The sequence below is a fragment of the Geotrypetes seraphini genome, chromosome 1 (assembly GCF_902459505.1).
Source record: "Geotrypetes seraphini chromosome 1, aGeoSer1.1, whole genome shotgun sequence".
NCBI lineage: Eukaryota > Metazoa > Chordata > Amphibia > Gymnophiona > Dermophiidae > Geotrypetes > Geotrypetes seraphini.
In genome coordinates, this window is record NC_047084.1 from 119,195,796 (window position 1) to 119,214,570 (window position 18,775).

Below are 18,775 nucleotides of genomic sequence, written 5' to 3' on the forward strand. Positions count from 1 at the left end.
CCTGGTGCTGAGCTTGGAAAGTGTTCTAACTGCTGGAGAAGTTCTCCAGTTGCCAGGCCTTGGGAATTGGACATAATTCACTTCCAGTACATCCCCTCAGGTTGTGAGCTCCAAGATGAGTGGCAGGTAATTGGAACTTTTCTTTTTTAATTTTTCTGTAAGAATAAACTGATTAATGTTATTAAGAGGAATAAATTCAAAAACATACCATTTAAACCAGAAATAAACATAATTCAATCATTAATCAATACATTTCACATTGGAATCTAAGAATAGAAATAAAAATTAAGAGAAATAACATTATAAAGATAGCAGTGGCTGGTCAGCTGAGAAAACCAAATCATAACTACAAGCTTCAGTCCATATATGCAATCAGTGGTGTACCAAGTTGGGGGGAGGGAGGGCGGCTGTCCTCCCCCCAGATGCAAGTGCTAATGGGGTGCACGGCTGGCACACCGGGACCTCCTGCTCGTTCCTGAACCAGAAGCATTGGCAGTAAACTTAAACGCAGCCATTGTGGGACCTTTGGGCAACTCCTTCGACTGCCAGTCCACCCCCTCCGACGTTGCTTCCTTATTCTGGAGCAGAGCCAGCAGCTAGAGATTGACCTTTCATTGCCCCGTGGAAGCGGTGAAAAGTCTTGCTCCTGTGGTAAAAAAATTGCACCCATGTCAGACTCACCATCTCCTCCCCAGCTCCTCTTGGGCCTATTTTACCTTCAGGAGCCAGCCATGCCACGATGAAGACAGAAGGAACCCAAAACCAAAGCCTGAGACCAATGTGATTTGAGGAATAAAATTACCAGTTGACAAAAGGTAGAAAAAAATATTTTATTTTATGTTTTGTGATTAGAATATTTTAGATTTGAAATACGTATCCTGCTAGAGCTGGTATTAGACTTAACTGGGAACCGCAAAGCCCAGGCAGTGCTTCTTTAGCTTCCAGCTGGCTTAGAGCTCTCTCTCTGACCAGGGGGCAGTTGCCCTTGTTGCTCTCCCCTAACACTATTCCTGCCATGTGTGACTGAAGTATTCTGTTAGGGCTCCTTTTACGAAGGTACGCTAGCATTTTTAGCGGTAGCGGCTAGCGTGCGTGGCATTTCACACGTTAAGGCCCTAACACACCTTCGTAAAAGGAGCCTTTAGTTTGATTTTTCTATGTAGCATTCTGTAGTAATTTGATTTGTTCAGTTTTCACAATAGTGGAGGGGATATTTGTGAAAGGGAGGGGAGACAGGTTTTGTTGATCCTTGTTGCTCTGTATTATTTGTGTTTATAAAATGACAATTGTACAGAATAGTCTCTTTTTATACTTTAATAAAATAAGTTCAGCATAAAATCATAACTATTCGAGACTTGTGAGGGTGGGATCTGACAATTTGCAGGATGGGGACTGAGCTCATGGGGATGGGGCGGGGACAGGGATGGGGCGGGGACAGGGATGAGCTCACAGGGATGGGGCGGGAACGGTGATAAATTTTTCCCCTATGTCATTCTCTACCAATGGTCGGTTTGAATGGTGTAAATAGGGAGTGGTAGCCTGAGAAAGTCCTTGGAACTATACGGGCGAAACATGTTGGTGATTCTACCCCTGTTGAAAAGCGTCTTTTATACAGCTAAGTACTTTTAGTACATATTCAAGATAAATATTAAAGTTTATTTAAATATAACTATCGAAAATATTAAGTATTTAGAAAACTGGATCCGATGACGAGTGGGAGCATAAAGCCCAGCACAATGAAAGTAGTTTGAGTGCCTGGTGGCCCGCTGAGGACCAGTAAGACGATTTGTAAACCTGGATGAATGAAGTACGGCATGAATGTGAGATAAATTCTTGCATTTGAAGACATCAGATATTGGAGTGTTCTTCATTTAAATAAGTTTAAGTAGTGCCAATTGTTACATTCTTTACCAGCAGCCATAGGAAGGTGAACAAGGTCCCACGATTGCTGCATTTAAGTTTACTGCTACTGGTTCAGGAAAGCAGCAGTGGGGAGGTGAGGGAGCAGGATACTGAAATTGAGGTGGAGAGAGAGAGAGGAGGTCAGATGTTGGATATTAGTGAGGAGGAAAGAGGGGGAGCAGATGCTGGATGGAAGTGAGGAGAGTAGAGCAGACTCTGGATGGAAATGGGGAGGGGAGCAGATGCTGGAAGGAAGTGGGGAGGAGGGAGAGAGGGGAGCAGACTCTGGAAGGAACGTTAGATAGATAGATTGTGAGTTCATCAGGGACCAATAGGGAAAATGCTTGAGTACCTGATTGTAAACCGCTTAGATAACCTTGATAGATGATATGCAAATACCTAAAATAAATAATAAATAAATGAGTGGGGAGGAAGGAGAGAAGGGAGCAGACACTGGACAGAAGTGGAGAGGAGAGAGGGAAGCAAATGTTGAATGAAAGTGGAGAGGGAGCAGATGCTGGTTGGAAGTGGGGAAGGGAGAAAGGGGGCAGACGCTGGAAGGAAGTGGGGAAGGGAGAGCAGATGCTGGAAGTAGAGAAGGAGCACATACTAGGTGGAAGGAGGGAATAAATAAAGGCACATGCTGGATGGGGGAAGAGAATAGAGTTAGTGAAGGAGTTGGGAAGAAAGAGGCAACGTCGAAAGTGTCTAGTGTGCGGGATTAAAAAGGCCATAGCAGGACCTTCTGCTAGTGGATAGGAGAACATAGCCTGATGCCTCAGGAGATTTAGAGAGAGGCACAACTTGCTTGTTATTGCATTGATACTGTTAGAAGCAGGATTTTGAGCTTGATGGACCATTAGTCTGACCCAGTGTGGCTATTCTTATGTTAATTTGTTTCTGAGGCTTTACAGATTGGATGTACTGTATAGACGCATAAATATGAATGACCATCCTTTTCCTGTTCTTGTTTGAAATTATTATGGTACATCCTGCACATCTGGACTGGTCTGGAGTGACAATCAGGAAGGAGAAATTTAGGTATTACCTGCTCATTTTCTTTCTTTGAGTCTCTCCAGAACTTACCTGTGTTTGGAGAAGAGAGTGGTGAAGAGCTCTTGTGATTTTAGGAGTAAGGGAATGGGTCCACTAATCTCTCTGGATGCTGCAAGGTTGCAGTTTGGTTAAGGAGCATATTGTTGGTTTTCTGTTTCTTGTTTCATGGTTTGAGAGGGAATTATGCTGTACCACTGCTTTGTTAGGAAAACACTGGCTAATTGTGGACCGCACATGACTCTGGGAACAGCGTAAACCAGTGGTATGGTATGTATTACCTATGCATCAGGCTTTTTCCAAACAATATTGCTATACAAGCATCAATATTTTCCCACTAGGGTCTGTTGAGATCGCACCAACAGTGAAACTGAGCAACCTAGGTAGACCTTATTCGCTCTCAGATCTGCTTACAAACTGAGACAGTAGTGAAAACTTCGTACAGATAAGTGATAATGTTTTTATATCTTCTGATTTGGAGCATGAGTTGGATTGTGCAATGATGGAATTTATCTCACTTGCTCAACGCAGGAAGGGTTTCACAATTTATATATATATATATATATATTTAAATGTTTTGAAAAAAATTAGTAATTTAAGCACTAAACTTCCATAGTAATGTTAATTTTTGAATTATTTAAGCTCAGTGGCTGACTAATGATCCTTATATTATAGTAATTTAAATCATGTTATTTTGACAGTTGTTGCGCAGTTGAATCAATTAGAAAAAATGGGCAAAATGAAGCATTTTCTGTAGATTATGGGCAATTAGTATGAATAATTCTACCGATTTAGCTCTTTTTTTGGTTGTTTGACTTGAGATGATGCTCTTAAGTGCTTCTCCTCTCTGCTAGGCTGCACAAACAGCTTGAATAAGACGTTCGGGAGGCAGTACAACAAGAAAACCACGAAGGAAGTTCAGGGTTGGCTGCACTTACTTCCCGCCTGCCGGCTTTTTCTTGACTGGTGAGAGGGGGATGGGAAACGGAGGAAGGTATAAGAATTAGGAATCCTGCTTCCAAATGAGAGAGAAGGTGGGGGGGGGGTGAATCCTGTTGCTTTGGAGGGCCTCTGAAAAATGTCTCTTTGGAATCTAGACTTTGAACTTACAGCATTGGCACAGAAGATCCTGAGCTGTTGGGGGATGGAGGGGTAATGAAAGACCCGGTTCTTACCTTTTCTAATCTTCTTTCTAGTTCACACTCTATTCATGGACTAGGGGGTTACTTTCCCATACTCGCCAGATCTTGTAGGAAGCCTCATCATACAGCGTTTTGAGTCCCTCCCCTCTCACCTCAGGACTGCCCCCCCGAAATTCAGTCTGTGACAAGCAGCCAGGAAGACAAAGGCAAAAGAGAGGGATGCGGGGACCCTCCCCGACAAAGGCAAAAGAGAGGGATTCAGGGACCCTCCCCGACAAAGGCAAAAGAGAGGGATGCAGGTACCCTCCCCGACAAAGGCAAAAGAGAGGGATGCAGGTACCCTCCCCGACAAAGGCAAAAGAGAGGGGCATGGGGACCTTCCCCGACAAAGGCAAAAGAGAGGGGTATGGGGACCCTCCCCGACAAAGGCAAAAGAGAGGGGTATGGGGATCCTCCCCGACAAAGGCAAAAGAGGGGTATGGGGACCCACCCCGACAAATAGGTTTAATCTACTCATAACAAGAAATTTAGAACAAACAGCAACAATTGAAATAGATCATTAAACATTAGGTCTCTGAATGACAAGAAGACGTAGCCTATACCATCCAAAGGTGGGGCCTGAAACTAAGTGCTAAACCCATTCTGCTGGTAACATAGAAACATAGAAGATGACGGCAGAAAAGGGCTACAGCCCATCAAGTCTGCCCACTCTGCTTACCCACCCCCTGTCTATGCCCTAATGACCCAATTTCCTTATCTTGACCCTCGTAGGGATCCCACATGGGTATCCCATTTATTCTTAAAGTCTGGCACGCTGTCTGCCTCGATCACCTGCACTGGAAGCTTGTTCCAATGATCAACCACTCTCTCTGTGAAGAAATACTTTCTGGTGTCGCCATGAAATTTTCCGCCCCTGAGTTTGAACGGGTGCCCTCTTGTGGCCGAGGGCCCCTTGAAAAAGAAAATATCATCTTCCATTTCGACACGTCCCGTGAGGTACTTAAATGTTTCGATCATGTCTCCCCTCTCCCTACGTTCCTCAAGAGTGTAGAGCTGCAATTTGTTCAGTCTCTCTTCGTACGAGAGACCCTTGAGCACCGAGATCATCCTGGTGGCCGTCCGTTGAACCGATTCAATTCTGCGCACATCTTTACTGTAATGTGGCCTCCAGAATTGCACACAGTACTCCAGATGAGGTCTCACCATGGCCCTGTACAACGGCATTATGACTTCAGGCTTTCGGCTGACGAAACTTCTATTGATACAACCCAATATCTGCCTTGCCTTAGATGAAGCCTTCTCCACTTGATTGGCAGTTTTCATGTCTGCACTGATGATTACTCCTAAATCTCGTTCTGCTGAAGTCCTAGTTAAAGTTTCTCCGTTCAAGAAGTACGTCCTGCATGGATTTCCGCTTCCGAGGTGCATGACCTTACATTTCTTAGCATTGAAGCCTAGCTGCCAGGTTGAGGACCAACTTTCCAATGTAAGCAGGTCCTGCGCCATATAATTCTGTAAGCTGCATTCACTTACTATATTACATAGTTTGGCGTCATCGGCGAATAGTGTTATTTTACCTTGAAGCCCTTGAGTCAGATCCCCTATGAATATGTTGAAAAGGAGTGGACCCAGGACCGAGCCCTGCGGCACTCCACTGGTCACCTCCGATGTTTTAGAGAGGGTACCATTAACCACCACCCTCTGAAGTCTGCCACTCAGCCAATCATTGACCCATGCAGTTAGTGTCTCTCCTAACCCCATCGATTCCATCTTGCTTAGCAGCCTGCGGTGTGGGACACTGTCAAAAGCTTTACTGAAGTCCAGGTACACGACGTCCAAAGACTCTCCCAAGTCCAACTTTCTTGTTACCCAGTCAAAGAAGCTGATGAGATTGGATTGGCAGGACCTACCCTTGGTGAATCCATGCTGACTGGGATCCCGAAGATTCCCTTCATTCAAGATCGTGTCCAATTTGCTTTTAATTAGTGTTTCCATGAGTTTGCACACTATTGATGTGAGACTCACCGGTCTATAATTCGCAGCCTCTGCCCTGCAACCCTTTTTATGCAGAGGAACGACATTAGCTAATTTCCAGTCCAGGGGAACTTTCCCCTTACTTAGGGAGAGATTGAATAGCTCAGCCAACGGTTTCGCCAGGACATCGCTCAATTCTCTGAGCACTCTTGGGTGCAAATTGTCTGGTCCCATGGCTTTGTACACCTTGAGTCTTGCCAGTTCACTGTAAACTTCACCTGGTGTGAACTCAAAATTCTGAAACGGGTCTTCTGTGTTTTGTGTTGCCTTCAACTGCGGACCGTGTCCCGGTGCCTCACAGGTGAAGACTGAGCAGAAGTATTCATTCAGTAGTTCGGCTTTATCGGAATCTGCTTCCACGTAACTTCCGTCAGGTCTTCTAAGGCGTACTATCCCGCCTGTGTTCCTTTTTCTGTCACTAATATACCTGAAGAAGGATTTGTCCCCCTTTTTAATGTTTTTTGCCAGAATTTCTTCCACTCGAAGTTTTGCCTCCCTAACTGCCATTTTGACCGCTGTAGACCTGGTCCTATATTCTACTTTTGCCTCTCTTTTCTCCGTGCGCTTGTAGGAGAGAAACGCTTTTTTCTTCTCCTTAATGAGGTGCAAGATCTCCGCGGTGAACCATTGGGGTTTATTGTTTCTTTGTCGTTTATTTACTGATTTTATGAAGCAGCTAGTTGCTTCATGTATGGTTGATTTCAGTGTTAACCACTTAGCTTCTACATCATCGGTCTCCGCTTGGTCCTGCAGCGTCTGATGGACGAAATCTCCCATGCGTGCGAAGTCTGTGCCCCGGAAATTGAGTACCTTTGTTTTCGTGTTTGATCTAGGGAAGCCTTTCCTAAGGTTGAACCATACTATGTTGTGGTCGCTGGAGGCTAGCGTATCTCCTACTGAGACCTCTGAGATGCTTTCCCCGTTGGTGAGTACCAGGTCGAGGATCGCCTGGGCCCTAGTGGGCTCCATTACCATTTGTTTAAGACGTGCTCCCTTTATGGAGGTTAAGAGCCTCCTGCTACCGCTGGTTGTCGCTGAAAATGAGTTCCAGTCTGCATCAGGCATATTGAAGTCCCCTAGCAGTACAGCTTCTCCTCGTAGAGTGATATTCTCTATGTCTTCAATTAATTCTGCATCTATGTCTTCCAGTTGTCTTGGGGGTCTGTATACCACACCTAGATACAGGCATTTTTCTCTGCCTCTTGCCAAGTTTACCCAGAGGGACTCCCCGGTGTACTTGACATCTGTGATCCTGGTGGTTTTGATGTCCTCTTTAATGTATAGAGCTACCCCCCCTCCTAACCTGCCCTCTCTGTCCTGACGAAGTAGATTGTAACTCCCCTATATTGATAGTAGTAGTTTAATTATTTAACACCATTCTCCAAATGTGAAGCTTGAGAAAAAATATGCTCAGAGACCTGGAAGCCAGAAAAAAGGGGGCTAGCCCCCGAGTATAGCTTCACCACCCAATCATCGCATAAACTTCTCCAAATAATTACTTTTTTTTGCTGTGCTGTGGTAAACAGTCAGATTATTCAATGGATACACAAATTTGCAAAGGATAAGTATCACTTATCTGTTTAAAGGTTCCGACGCTGGACGTTTCGGTCCTGCTTCAGGGAACCCCAAGGAAAAAGTTTTAAATCACATTTAGCTGGTGTTGGTGGTCAGAGTCTCTTAATACGTTGAAAAACACCTTTAAAGATGGAGCACAGCAAAGAAAAGTAATTATTTGGAGAAGTATAAGTGATGATTGGGTGGTAAAGCTCCACTTGGGGGCTAGCCCCCTTTTTTTTTTTTGGCTCTGAGCATAGTTTTTCTCAAGCTTCACATTTGTAGAATGGTTTGCTGACAACTATCATGCTATATTTCAAAGAACTGTCTTTAGGTCACGTGCATCTGCGTTCATCTAACTATTCCTTAGCCCTGTACTTTTTCTCTCTCTACGATCCTTAGCTGTGAAGGAGTGAGGGGTAAAAACCAGAGAAGTGGGATCAATGAAGTTGTAACCAGAAGGCAAAATTGTCAGAGGTTGGGTTGTGCTTATAGATTCTCTGTATGATAATGTGAGATTTGCCCTTAACCTAGAACATTGCACAGCATTTCAGGATTTCAAGTTGAAGTTTCCAGAGGAACAAGTCCCAGTGCCCCAGCTTAAGGGCAAACCAGCAGAATTTCAACTAAATGGCAGAATACAGCAGATTGCTGCCCACTGTGTGGATGGAGAGGGTAAGTCAGGAAGGGCTGGGGCACTTTGCGGATGATACCAAAATCTGCAATAGATTTGGCAACCCCTGATGGTGTGAATAACATGAGGGATATAGTGAAGCTTGAAGAATGGTCTGAAATCTGGCAGCTAAGATTTAATGTAGGGAGCTAAGATTTAATGTTAAGAAATGCAAGGCCATACATTTGGGCCACAAAAACCCTAGGAAATGGTACAGTTTAGGGGGTGAAGAACTTATGTGCATGATGGAAGAGCAGGACTTGGGTGTGATTGTAGGTGATGATCTTAAGGTGGCCAAACAAGTTGAAAAGATGACGACGAAAGCTAGAAGGATGCTAGGTTGCACAGGGAGAGGTATGGCCAGTAGGAAAAAGGAGGCATTGAAGCCTCTGTATAAGACTCTGGTGAGACCTCATTTAGAATATTGTGTACAATTCTGGAGGTCACACCTTCAAAAAGATATAAAAAGGATGGAGTTGGTCCAGAGGAAGGCTACTACAATGGTGTGTGGTCTTCATCATAAGGCGTATGGGGACAGACTTAAAGATCTCAATCTGTATAATTTTGGAGGAAAGGTGGGAAAAGGGAGATATGACAGAGATGTTTAAATACCTACGTAATGTAAATGCGCATGAATTGAGTCTCTTTCATTTGAAAGGAAGCTCTGGAATGAGAGGGCATAGGATGAAGTTAAGAGGGGATAGGCTCAGGAGTAATCTGAGGAAATACTTTTTTACAGAAAGGGTGGTAGATACATGGAACAATCTCCAAGTAGAAGTGGTGGAGAGACAAAGACAGTCTGAATTCAAGAAAGCCTGGGGATAGGCACATGGGATCTCTTAGGGAGAGGAGGAGATGATGGTGCTGCAGATGGGCAGACTGGATGGGCCATTTGGCCTTTATCTGCCGTCAGGTTTCTCTGTTAATTTCAGATAAATATGCAGGAGAAGCAACTACACTTCAGTACATTCTCCAAATGTAGCCCTAACAATGGCTCTGGAGGTGAACACTGCAGCCCTGCTTTATTTTTTGTTAGTATGCAGTGTTTTACATTCTAACCTCCCTGATCGTGTTCCCTCCAGGTCAGGCGCACACATGCAGAGGAATTAGAAACAGTCCCATGTGGTAAGAGTGGTTAATTAAAAAAAAAGTTTAGACAAGTTCCTGGAGGAAAAGTCCATAGTCTGCTGTTGAAACAGACATGGGGAAGTCACTGCTTGCCCTGGTTTGGTAGCATGGAAAGTTGCTACTCTGTGGGTTTTGGCCAGGTACTTGTGACCTGGATTGGCCCAGTATGGCTATTATGTGAGGAATGAGCATGCTTCCTTCCACGTTGACAGTTGTGGTTTTAAGGCACAGTGGAGTATTTGAGCACACTAAAATTCACAGAAATGTTTTTCCCATTTGTGTTTATTTAGCAGTCGAGTGTACAAGATATATATTTTAAAACCCAAATATATTTGGTGTTGACAGTAGTCTATTTATTTTTGGATTCTGGCACATTAATGCTGATAAATCTTTGCCCTCCTGAAATCATTAAACAAGTGCTAAGTTCCTGCCAGAAAAAAAGGAGGAGGAGGTATTATGTATGTGGTGGTGGGGGGGATGTCACCAGACTCTGCTAGTTCCTATTCCAGACTAAGATGATTCTCTCTTCTGGAAGTCTTGGAGGGGGGGGGGGTGATTTTCAGAAGGCTTATTTTCAAAGATAAAACATTCTGAAATCTGCCCCCACAGAGTGTGAAAGCTAATGCGGCCTGAGGGGAATTACGCTCCTAGCGTTTTTAAAAGTAGATACTGGATTTGATCTGAGAATTTGGGGCAGCCATTCAGGAAGCTGCTGAGCGCCAAAGCGCGCTCCTGCTCGGTACCACTCGGTGGCAGAAGCAGGAACTCATGGCAGCGACTGATCACGTAAGCAGCAGGGCAGGAGCGTGGAAAGCTCACTCCTGCTTGCTACACCTCTGGACCACCAGGGATTCCAGCGGCAGAGGAGGGCAGAGCATGGACAGGGCAGGGCAGGGCGGTGGGACAGGGTGCAGAGCCTGCAATAAGTCTGGGAGGGCGCTGGCCCGAATATAAACCTGGACCCAAAAATCCCAGTTTATATTTGAGTATACAGTGGAACCTTGGTTTACGAGCATAATTCGTTCCAGAAGCATGCTCGTAAACCAAATTACTCGTATATCAAAGCGAGTTTCCCCAAAGGAAGTAAGGGAAACTTGCTTGATTGGTTTCACCTCTTCCTCGCCGGCCACCAGCGCTGCTCCATCCCACCACATCCCCAAAAGACCCCCCCACCCCCGAGGCCACTGGTGCGCTTCCACATCCTCCCCCCCGGTGAACCGGCATCACCCCCCACCCGCAAATGCCCCCCCCTCCCCGCGAACCGGCATCGCCTCCCTTACGAACACCCCCCCTCCCCAAGAATCTCGGAGAGAGGCGGGAGCCAGAAGGCCTTGAGCATTCGCAGATGCTCAAGGCCCAGTCCGGCAAGAGGCAGGATCTTGCAGCACCGACACCACCTGTGGGTTGGTGCTGTGTGCCGGTGCCAGATGGGGGTAAGCCTTCAGTTTGGGCGGGGGGGGGGGGGGGGGTGGGGCCATGCCGGTTCATGGGCGGGGAGACTTGCAAATCGAGTCAACGCTCGGTTTGCGAGTCACGATTTGCGAAAATGTTTTGCTCGTCTTGCAAAACACTCTGTTTTCGCTTTCCTCTTACAGAAAGGCCTAGAAGTCTTGGCAGGGCTCTTTGTCAGGTACCAGATGTTATTGTCAGACTCTAGTCGAGCAGACAGGTCATCTCTTTTCTTAAATACACACAAGATAACCCATTTCTGCCTTGTAAGTTTTTAGTCCCTTGTATAAACGATGGAACTTTGTCATTAATCTAATTTTATTGTCTTTCTCCCCCATTCCCACCCCCTCTGTTTCTCATGGTTTGCCCCTCTTTCTTATGTATTTCCTACCTCATATGTGTTCTTAACCTTCTTGTCCGTTCTCCATCTTTCTTAATCTTCAATCTTCCCTCTCATATGATTATTGTTCACCCCATTATATAAACTGGTGTCCCCCATGTTCCCCCGTTATCTCTGTTGTTCCTTTATTCCTGTAATATGTTTAACAATCTAATCCCTTTGGATCTTCTATTATTTGTCACTCTCGCCTGTTGTCTTCCTCCTCCTCCCAATTCTCCAGCCTTTGTAGGGGTTCGCTCAGATTATCACTGCGCAGTTTGGAAAGTCTCAGCACGGTCACACCCTACGCCGCTGCAGGTGGTAAAGACGCGGAATGTTGCAACCTGCATTAATGTGAGGTAAAAATCTCCATAGCCTTTGCTTTAAAGGACAGGATTCTCCTGTTGCTTAACGTCTGCTTTTTGCTGCCTTGGCAAGAAACGTATGTGATTTGCATCCTTCTGCAAGTCATGATGGCAGTGTTTTGGCAGGGAGAAAAATGGAACAGAAAAGAATCTGAAATAAAGATTGTACAGCCCATCCACATCAACTGCTCATCTCTGCAATCCCTTCTTCTCCCTGTTCTTCCTTGAATTCAGAGACTGAGAGTCCGTTCTGTGGAATGGATCTACTCTGATCAGAGGGTGGCTGTTCCCCAGGGGAAACCTGAATAGTGAGATTGCCCAGCAAAGAGTACATAAGAACATAAGAAGTGCCTCTGCTGGGTCAGACCCGAGGTCCATCATGCCCAGCAGTCCGCTCACGCGGGGGTCCACCAGGTCCAGGACCTATATAGTAACCATCTATCTATACCCTTTTCCTTCAGAAAATTGTCCAAACCCTTCTTGAACTCCAATACCATACCTTGTCCTATCACGCCCTCTGAAAGCGCATTCCAGGTGTCCACCACCCGTTGGGTGAAGAAGAGCTTCCTAGCATTGGTTCTGAATCTGTCCCTCTTAATTTTTCTGAATGGCCTCTCATTCTTGTAGTTTTCGAAAGTTTGAAGAATCTGTCCCTCCCCACTTTCTCTATGCCCTTCAAGATCTTGTAAGTCTCTATCAGGTCCCTTCTAAGTCTCCGCTTCTCCAGGGAAAAGAGCCCCAGTTTCTCCAATCTTTCGGCATATGAAAGGTTTTCCATATCTTTTATCAAACATATCACTCTCTTCTGAGAAGGGAGGAGAGAGAGAGCGAGAGTCCTGTACAGGTGACAGGTTTTTCACTTCTGAACCCTCTCGAATATCGCCATATCCTTCTTTAGGTATGGCGACCAATATTGGACGCAGTACTCCAGATGCGGACGCACCATCGCCCGATACAATGGCAGGATAACTTCTTTCATTCTGATTGTAATACCCTTCTTGATTATACCTAGCATTCTATTTGCTTTCTTAGTGGCCACTGCACACTGCGCCGATGGCTTCATTGTCTTGTCGACTATTACCCCCAAGTCTCTTTCTTGGGTACTCTCACTCAATAACATCCCACCCATCGTGTAGCTGTATCTCGGGTTTCTGTTTCCTACGTGCAAGACTTTACATTTCTCTACATTGAATTTTATCTGCTATCTCATCGCCTACTCCCCTAGTTTGTTCAGGTCCCTTTGTAAACCTTTGCAGTCCTCTATAGTCCTAGCTCCACTAAATAGTTTGGTGTCGTCTGCGAATTTTATTACTTCACACTTCGTCCCTGTTTCTAGATCATTTATGAATACATTGAATAGCAGTGGTCCGAGCACCGACCCCTGCGGAATACCACTCGTGACCCTTCTCCAGTCCGAGTAGTGGCCCTTCACTCCTACCCTCTGTTTCCTACCCGCCAACCAATTCCTGATCCATCTGTGTACGTCTCCATCCACCCCGTGGTTCTTCAGTTTCCGAAGTAGGCGTTCATGGGGTACCTTGTCAAAGGCTTTTTGGAAGTCTAAGTATACAATGTCAATAGGGTCCCCTTTGTCCATCCATTTGTTAATTCCTTCGAAGAAGTGCAATAAGTTTGTTAGGCACGATCTTCCATTGCAGAAGCCATGTTGGCTTGTTTTCATAAGTTTATTCCTTTCTAGATGCTCCTCGATGGTATCTTTTATCAGTGCTTCCGCCATTTTCCCCGGAACTGAGATCAGACTTACCGGTCTGTAGTTCCCCGGGTCACCTCTTGATCCCTTTTTAAAGATGGGCGTAACGTTGGCTATCTTCCAATCCTCTGGGATCACGCCTGTTTTCAGGGATAGATTACAAACTTGCTGTAGTAGTTCCGCTGTTTCCTCCTTAAGCTCTTTCAGCACCCTAGGGTGGATTCCATCTGGGCCTGGTGATTTGTCAGTTTTTAATTTTTCTAACTGCCTGTGTACGTCTTCAAGGTTTACTTTCATGGATGTTAATTTTTCTTCTTGTTCTCCTTTGAAGATTTGTTTAGGTTCCAGTATGTTGGATGTGTCTTCTTTTGTAAATACTGACGAAAAGTACATGTTTAGTCTTTTCGCCACTTCTTTCTCCTCCTTCACCACTCCCTTCCAGTCTCCGTCATCCAGCGGTCCCACCTCCTCCCTAGCCGGCTGTTTCCCTTTAACATATCTGAAGAACGGTTTGAAATTTCGTGCTTCCCTGGCTAGCCTCTCTTCATATTCTCTTTTTGCTTTTCTAACCACATGGTGACATTATTTTTGATACTTCCTGTGTTCTTTCCAGTTCTCCTCGGTTTTGCCCTTTTTCCATTTCTTGAATGAATTCTTATCACCTATCGCTTACTTCACTTCTTTAGTTGTCCACGCTGGGTCTTTTGTTCGGATCTTTTTGCACCCTCTGAATCTGGGGATATACAGATTTTGCGCCTCATTCACCGTATCCTTGAATAAATACCAGGCTTGCTCTACAGTCTGCCATTTCTTTGAGCAGTACCTAAGTTTCTTCCTTACCATTACCTTCATCGCTTCATAGTTTCCTTTCTTGAAGCTGAGAGTTGTCGCTGTGGTTCTCTTTCCCTTCGATATTCCTACTTCAACTTTGAACTTGATTATATTGTGATCGCTGTTTCCCAATGGTCCCACTACTTCCACTTCCTTTGCAGGTCCTCTTAGCCCATTAAGGATTAGATCTAGAGTGGCATTCCCTCTTGTCGGTTCTGCACTGTCCCTCCAGGGGCTGATCTTGTCCGCACAGGATTGGCGTGACACACGGCTATTCCATTGGACATGTTAGCAGGCCTCAAGGTTTCTGTGAAAGGGACGGCTTCTACACAGCTGGTGTCAAGCTTATTTTTGAGAATTATGATATATAGCGGTGTGTCTCAAACTTTGTTAGCTCTGGCACACTAAACGGTGCAAATGTTTTTTGTGGCACATTTATAATTGAAATTATAAAATTGCAAAACCATTAAAAAAATTAAATTTGAGAGGTATTTATTTAAAGTTCTTTAAGCTATATATAGGAAATCGTAGCAACAGTGAAACTAAAGTAGATAGAATATAATTGCTAATCAATGCAATGGATGTGCTTGTTTTTGAGTTCAAATTAACTCAAAACGCGGCTCAATAGTTGACATGCAAATACACATTTCATTATCCAGTTTGTCTCTTTTTTCAATTTAATTTCTATTAGAGCTGAAAATACAAGTATGCAAAGAAAAGAAGATCCAAACAGTGCAAAGCTTTGTTGCTCAAGTTAGGATAACCACGGCATAAAAAATAAAACTAAAATGACTTGCTGTTAGTTTTCAAGGATCAATCATGCCAAAGAATGATGCTTGTCTGGGTGGTCGTATCCTCACACACACAGGCTCTTGTGTACACGACATCATGTCATCTATTCTAGTGTATTCTTATGTTCTTACTTTTGAAGGGAATTTTTAAAAATAAAACAAAATTCTGGAATCTCTTGAGGCACCCCTGTGTTTTTGAACTTTATTATGGTATTTGGTGAAGATATTATTATCTCCTAAAATACTCTTTGGACTGTGTCCTTCATGTTGTCCCCACAGGAGAGGTCTGTCTACTTCTTGCATTGGGCCACATTATGTGGTATATTGCTGACGGGGCTCAGCCCCTCAGAACAACTTTGACGCTCTCAGATGATTCAGTTTTTGCGATGGAATGACATAAAAATCTGTGATTTTTCTTCTGCTAAAGGCTCTTTATTTCAATGGATCTAGGAACCATTCTGGTCTAGCCTTACAGTTTGAATGCTGACAAGTGTATCTGTTTGTTGAAGGGAGGGATGGATTGGGGTTTATATGTAGAATATATTTTACATTCAAAAAGAGCCTTCATTTTATTGTTGCTTTTCCTTGTATCTGTTTAATACTCAATAAAAATGGTTTTAAAAATAAATGATCTTCCTAATAGTTTCTAGCCTCCTGTTTACTTTATAGCAGGGGTGTCCAATGTCGGTCCTCGAGGGCCGCAATCCAGTCGGGTTTTCAGGATTTCCCCAATGAATATGCATGAGATCTATGTGCATGCACTGCTTTCAATGCATATTCATTGGGGAAATCCTGAAAACCCGACTGGATTGCGGCCCTCCAGGACCGACATTGGACACCCCTGCTTTATAGGCTGCTGTCACACACCTCCTCGTATAATTCATCCTATCTAGGGTGCCAATCCTGTTGTAGATTGGAGGCAGATTCCCAGATTTTGAAGCAGTTTGACCTCTGTTTGCCGTTTTCAGTGTCCCTCCCCGACGAAGGAAACGAAACTCGAGTCGGGGGGACGGGAAAGATATTTGAAATTACGGTTTTGGATTTTAACACTGCACGTTATCACTTTAATTTGGTCACCAATGAGGTTTAACAAAGACAAGTTCATCTACACTAAGCCTCCCCACTCAGATAAGTACCAACTTAGTGTTATAATTAGGCAAAGAACATTGAGGGAGGGCGGGGACAGGTGGTTGCAATGATGGTCCCCTTGTTAAACCCATTGTAGTGACTACACTATTTATTGGGTAAAAGGTCTGAGCACATCACCTTATGATATATATTCATATTATCTTATAAGTTTTAAGAAATAATATATTTAGAAGACATAACTGTGATCAACAGGAGTGCAGTAGATTGGAGGCAGACCATACCCGATAGCCCTTTAGCAACCAAACTTTAAGGCACACCACTGGTAACACCCGTTTCATCAGAGTGAGCTCCATTTACCACTACCCTCTGTAGCCTTCCACTCCTACCTCAATTACGGCCCATGCAGAGGACATTCACTTTTAAGTCACTTATGGAGGACCACATCAAAGGCTTTGCTAAAATCTAAGACCACCACATACAGCATTCTCCCTCAGTCTGATTCAGTGATCACCCAGCCAAAGAAATGAATCCGATTCCTCTGACAAGACCTGCAACTGCTTCTAGTAAAAGTATGCTGCCTTGGGTTCTGCAATCTTTCCTTCCCACGTTCCCTCTAATTCTTAATGAGCTCGATGTGCAAAAGGTTTTGTATAGCTTTTTTGTAAACTGAGTTCAAATTTATGTACAATGAGCTAAAGGGAGAGTTGGATACTGGAACACAGCAAATGACGGTTTTATTCCTGGTTGTTTTAATTGATTAGGGTTTTTTTTAAAAATTTTTTGTGAAATATGTATGTATTTTGATCCTCGCTGAGAATGGTTGATGATGTGTGTTGTAAGTTTTTTAAATAAATAAGTATAATGCAAATGACATCAGACTTGGGACCGTTAACAGATTTTTGTAATGAATGATTAACTTTTCCCATGTTAAGGTATTTGATTAGGGGGGAAAAGGGTGGGTTTTACTTGTTGTTATTATATAATACATGAGTATTTCAATAATTTCACAGTAAGGATAATTTTATGATTTATTGAATAGGGAGGGAGAGGAGATTCAATAAGGATGATATAAATGTTAGATTTCTTTCATAATATTTAAAATATTATAGAATTTTAATTTGTAATGAAATGTTAAATTTGATGCTTATATGAGAGTTAATCAAGTATCTTTAAGTTTTAAATGAGTTTATTTGCTACACTTGTTGTAACAAACGAAAATGAATAAAGAATTTAAAAACATAAAAGAGTGTTAAAGTTAATGAAAGTAATTCTGTATTAAATTATTTTAGTCACTCTCTTGACCTAAATAATTAGAGAACATCAGCTGGCAAGGTCAGGTACATGTGAATTACTCATAGTTTGCGTTCCGTGTTCTGCATTTTAATGTCTCATTAGCATTAGGTTTTGCCATGTGCTTGGGGTTCAATGATCTGTGTGCACGTGCTTAATAAGAACACTTGTTTTGTTTTGTTTTCTGCCTCTTCCAGCCCTCATCTTCCTGGGGAGCTGACAGTCTGCACGGAGAGTGGGTCTGTCTACATCTGGAACCTGGAAACTGGGTAAGAATTTAAGAATAGCCAAACTGGGTCAGACCAATGGTCCATCTAGCCCAGTATTGCAAATCCAGGTCACAAATAAAAGTGGAGCGCAGGGCAGTTTAAGCTCAGTGAACCAACGTTGGATCAGCAGGTTGCTGTATAAGATAAGTGTTGCTGAAAAATAGTTGTTCCACAGGGCAGTTGGATGGATGAAATTGAACACAACTGAAGCACAGATACATATTAATAGAAACCATATAACATAACATAGTAACATAACATAGTAGATGACGTCAGATAAAGACCCGAATGGTCCATCCAGTCTGCCCAACCTGATTCAATTTAAAATTTTTTTATTTTTATTTTTTTTCTTCTTAGCTATTTCTGGGCGAGAATCCAAAGCTTTACCCGGTACTGTGCTTGGGTTCCAACTGCCGAAATCTCTGTTAAGACTTACTCCAGCCCATCTACACCCTCCCAGCCATTGAAGCCCTCCCCTGCCCATCCTCCTCCAAACGGCTATGCACAGACACAGACCGTACAAGTCTGCCCAGTACCTGGCCTAGTTCAATATTTAATATTATTTTCTGATTCTAGATCCTCTGTGTTCATCCCACGCTTCTTTGAACTCAGTCACAGTTTTCCTCTCCACCACCTCTCTCGGGAGCGCATTCCAGGCATCCACTACCCTCTCCGTAAAGTAGAATTTCCTAACATTGCCCCTGAATCTACCACCCCTCAACCTCAAATTATGTCCTCTGGTTTAACCATTTTCCTTTCTCTGGAAAAGATTTTGTTCTACGTTAATACCCTTTAAGTATTTGAACGTCTGAATCATATCTCCCCTGTCTCTCCTTTCCTCTAGGGTATACATATTCAGGGCTTCCAGTTTCTCCTCATAGAGATAAGGGATGGGATGGAGGTAATGGTCTCTAAATGATTATGTTTTGAAAACTGGACAGAATGTGGACTTGGGATAACGTATGTTATATGAGGTCCTATGCATGGAAAACTGTTCCTACTGTATGATATACCATCCTCCTAGTTGACCACTTGAGGGGTTTTTGATTGAGTTTGTCATAAATAAAGAAAAAAGAACAACAATATGTTTTAAAAAAGAAAATGTTGCCAATTAT

General features: G+C 43.6%; 1 protein-coding gene across 6 annotated transcripts in view; it reads left to right on the forward strand.

The window, feature by feature from the left end:
- The window catches only part of TAF1C (TATA-box binding protein associated factor, RNA polymerase I subunit C), a 77,283-nt gene that overhangs the window by 22,592 nt on the left and 35,916 nt on the right, over positions 1–18,775 (forward strand). For all 6 annotated transcript variants that reach the window (XM_033936830.1, XM_033936820.1, XM_033936801.1 and 3 more), the window contains 3 exons: positions 8,232–8,360; positions 11,556–11,673; positions 17,589–17,660. In XM_033936830.1, the coding sequence (XP_033792721.1) occupies positions 8,232–8,360; positions 11,556–11,673; positions 17,589–17,660 (319 nt within the window). The remainder of the gene's footprint in view (positions 1–8,231; positions 8,361–11,555; positions 11,674–17,588; positions 17,661–18,775) is intronic.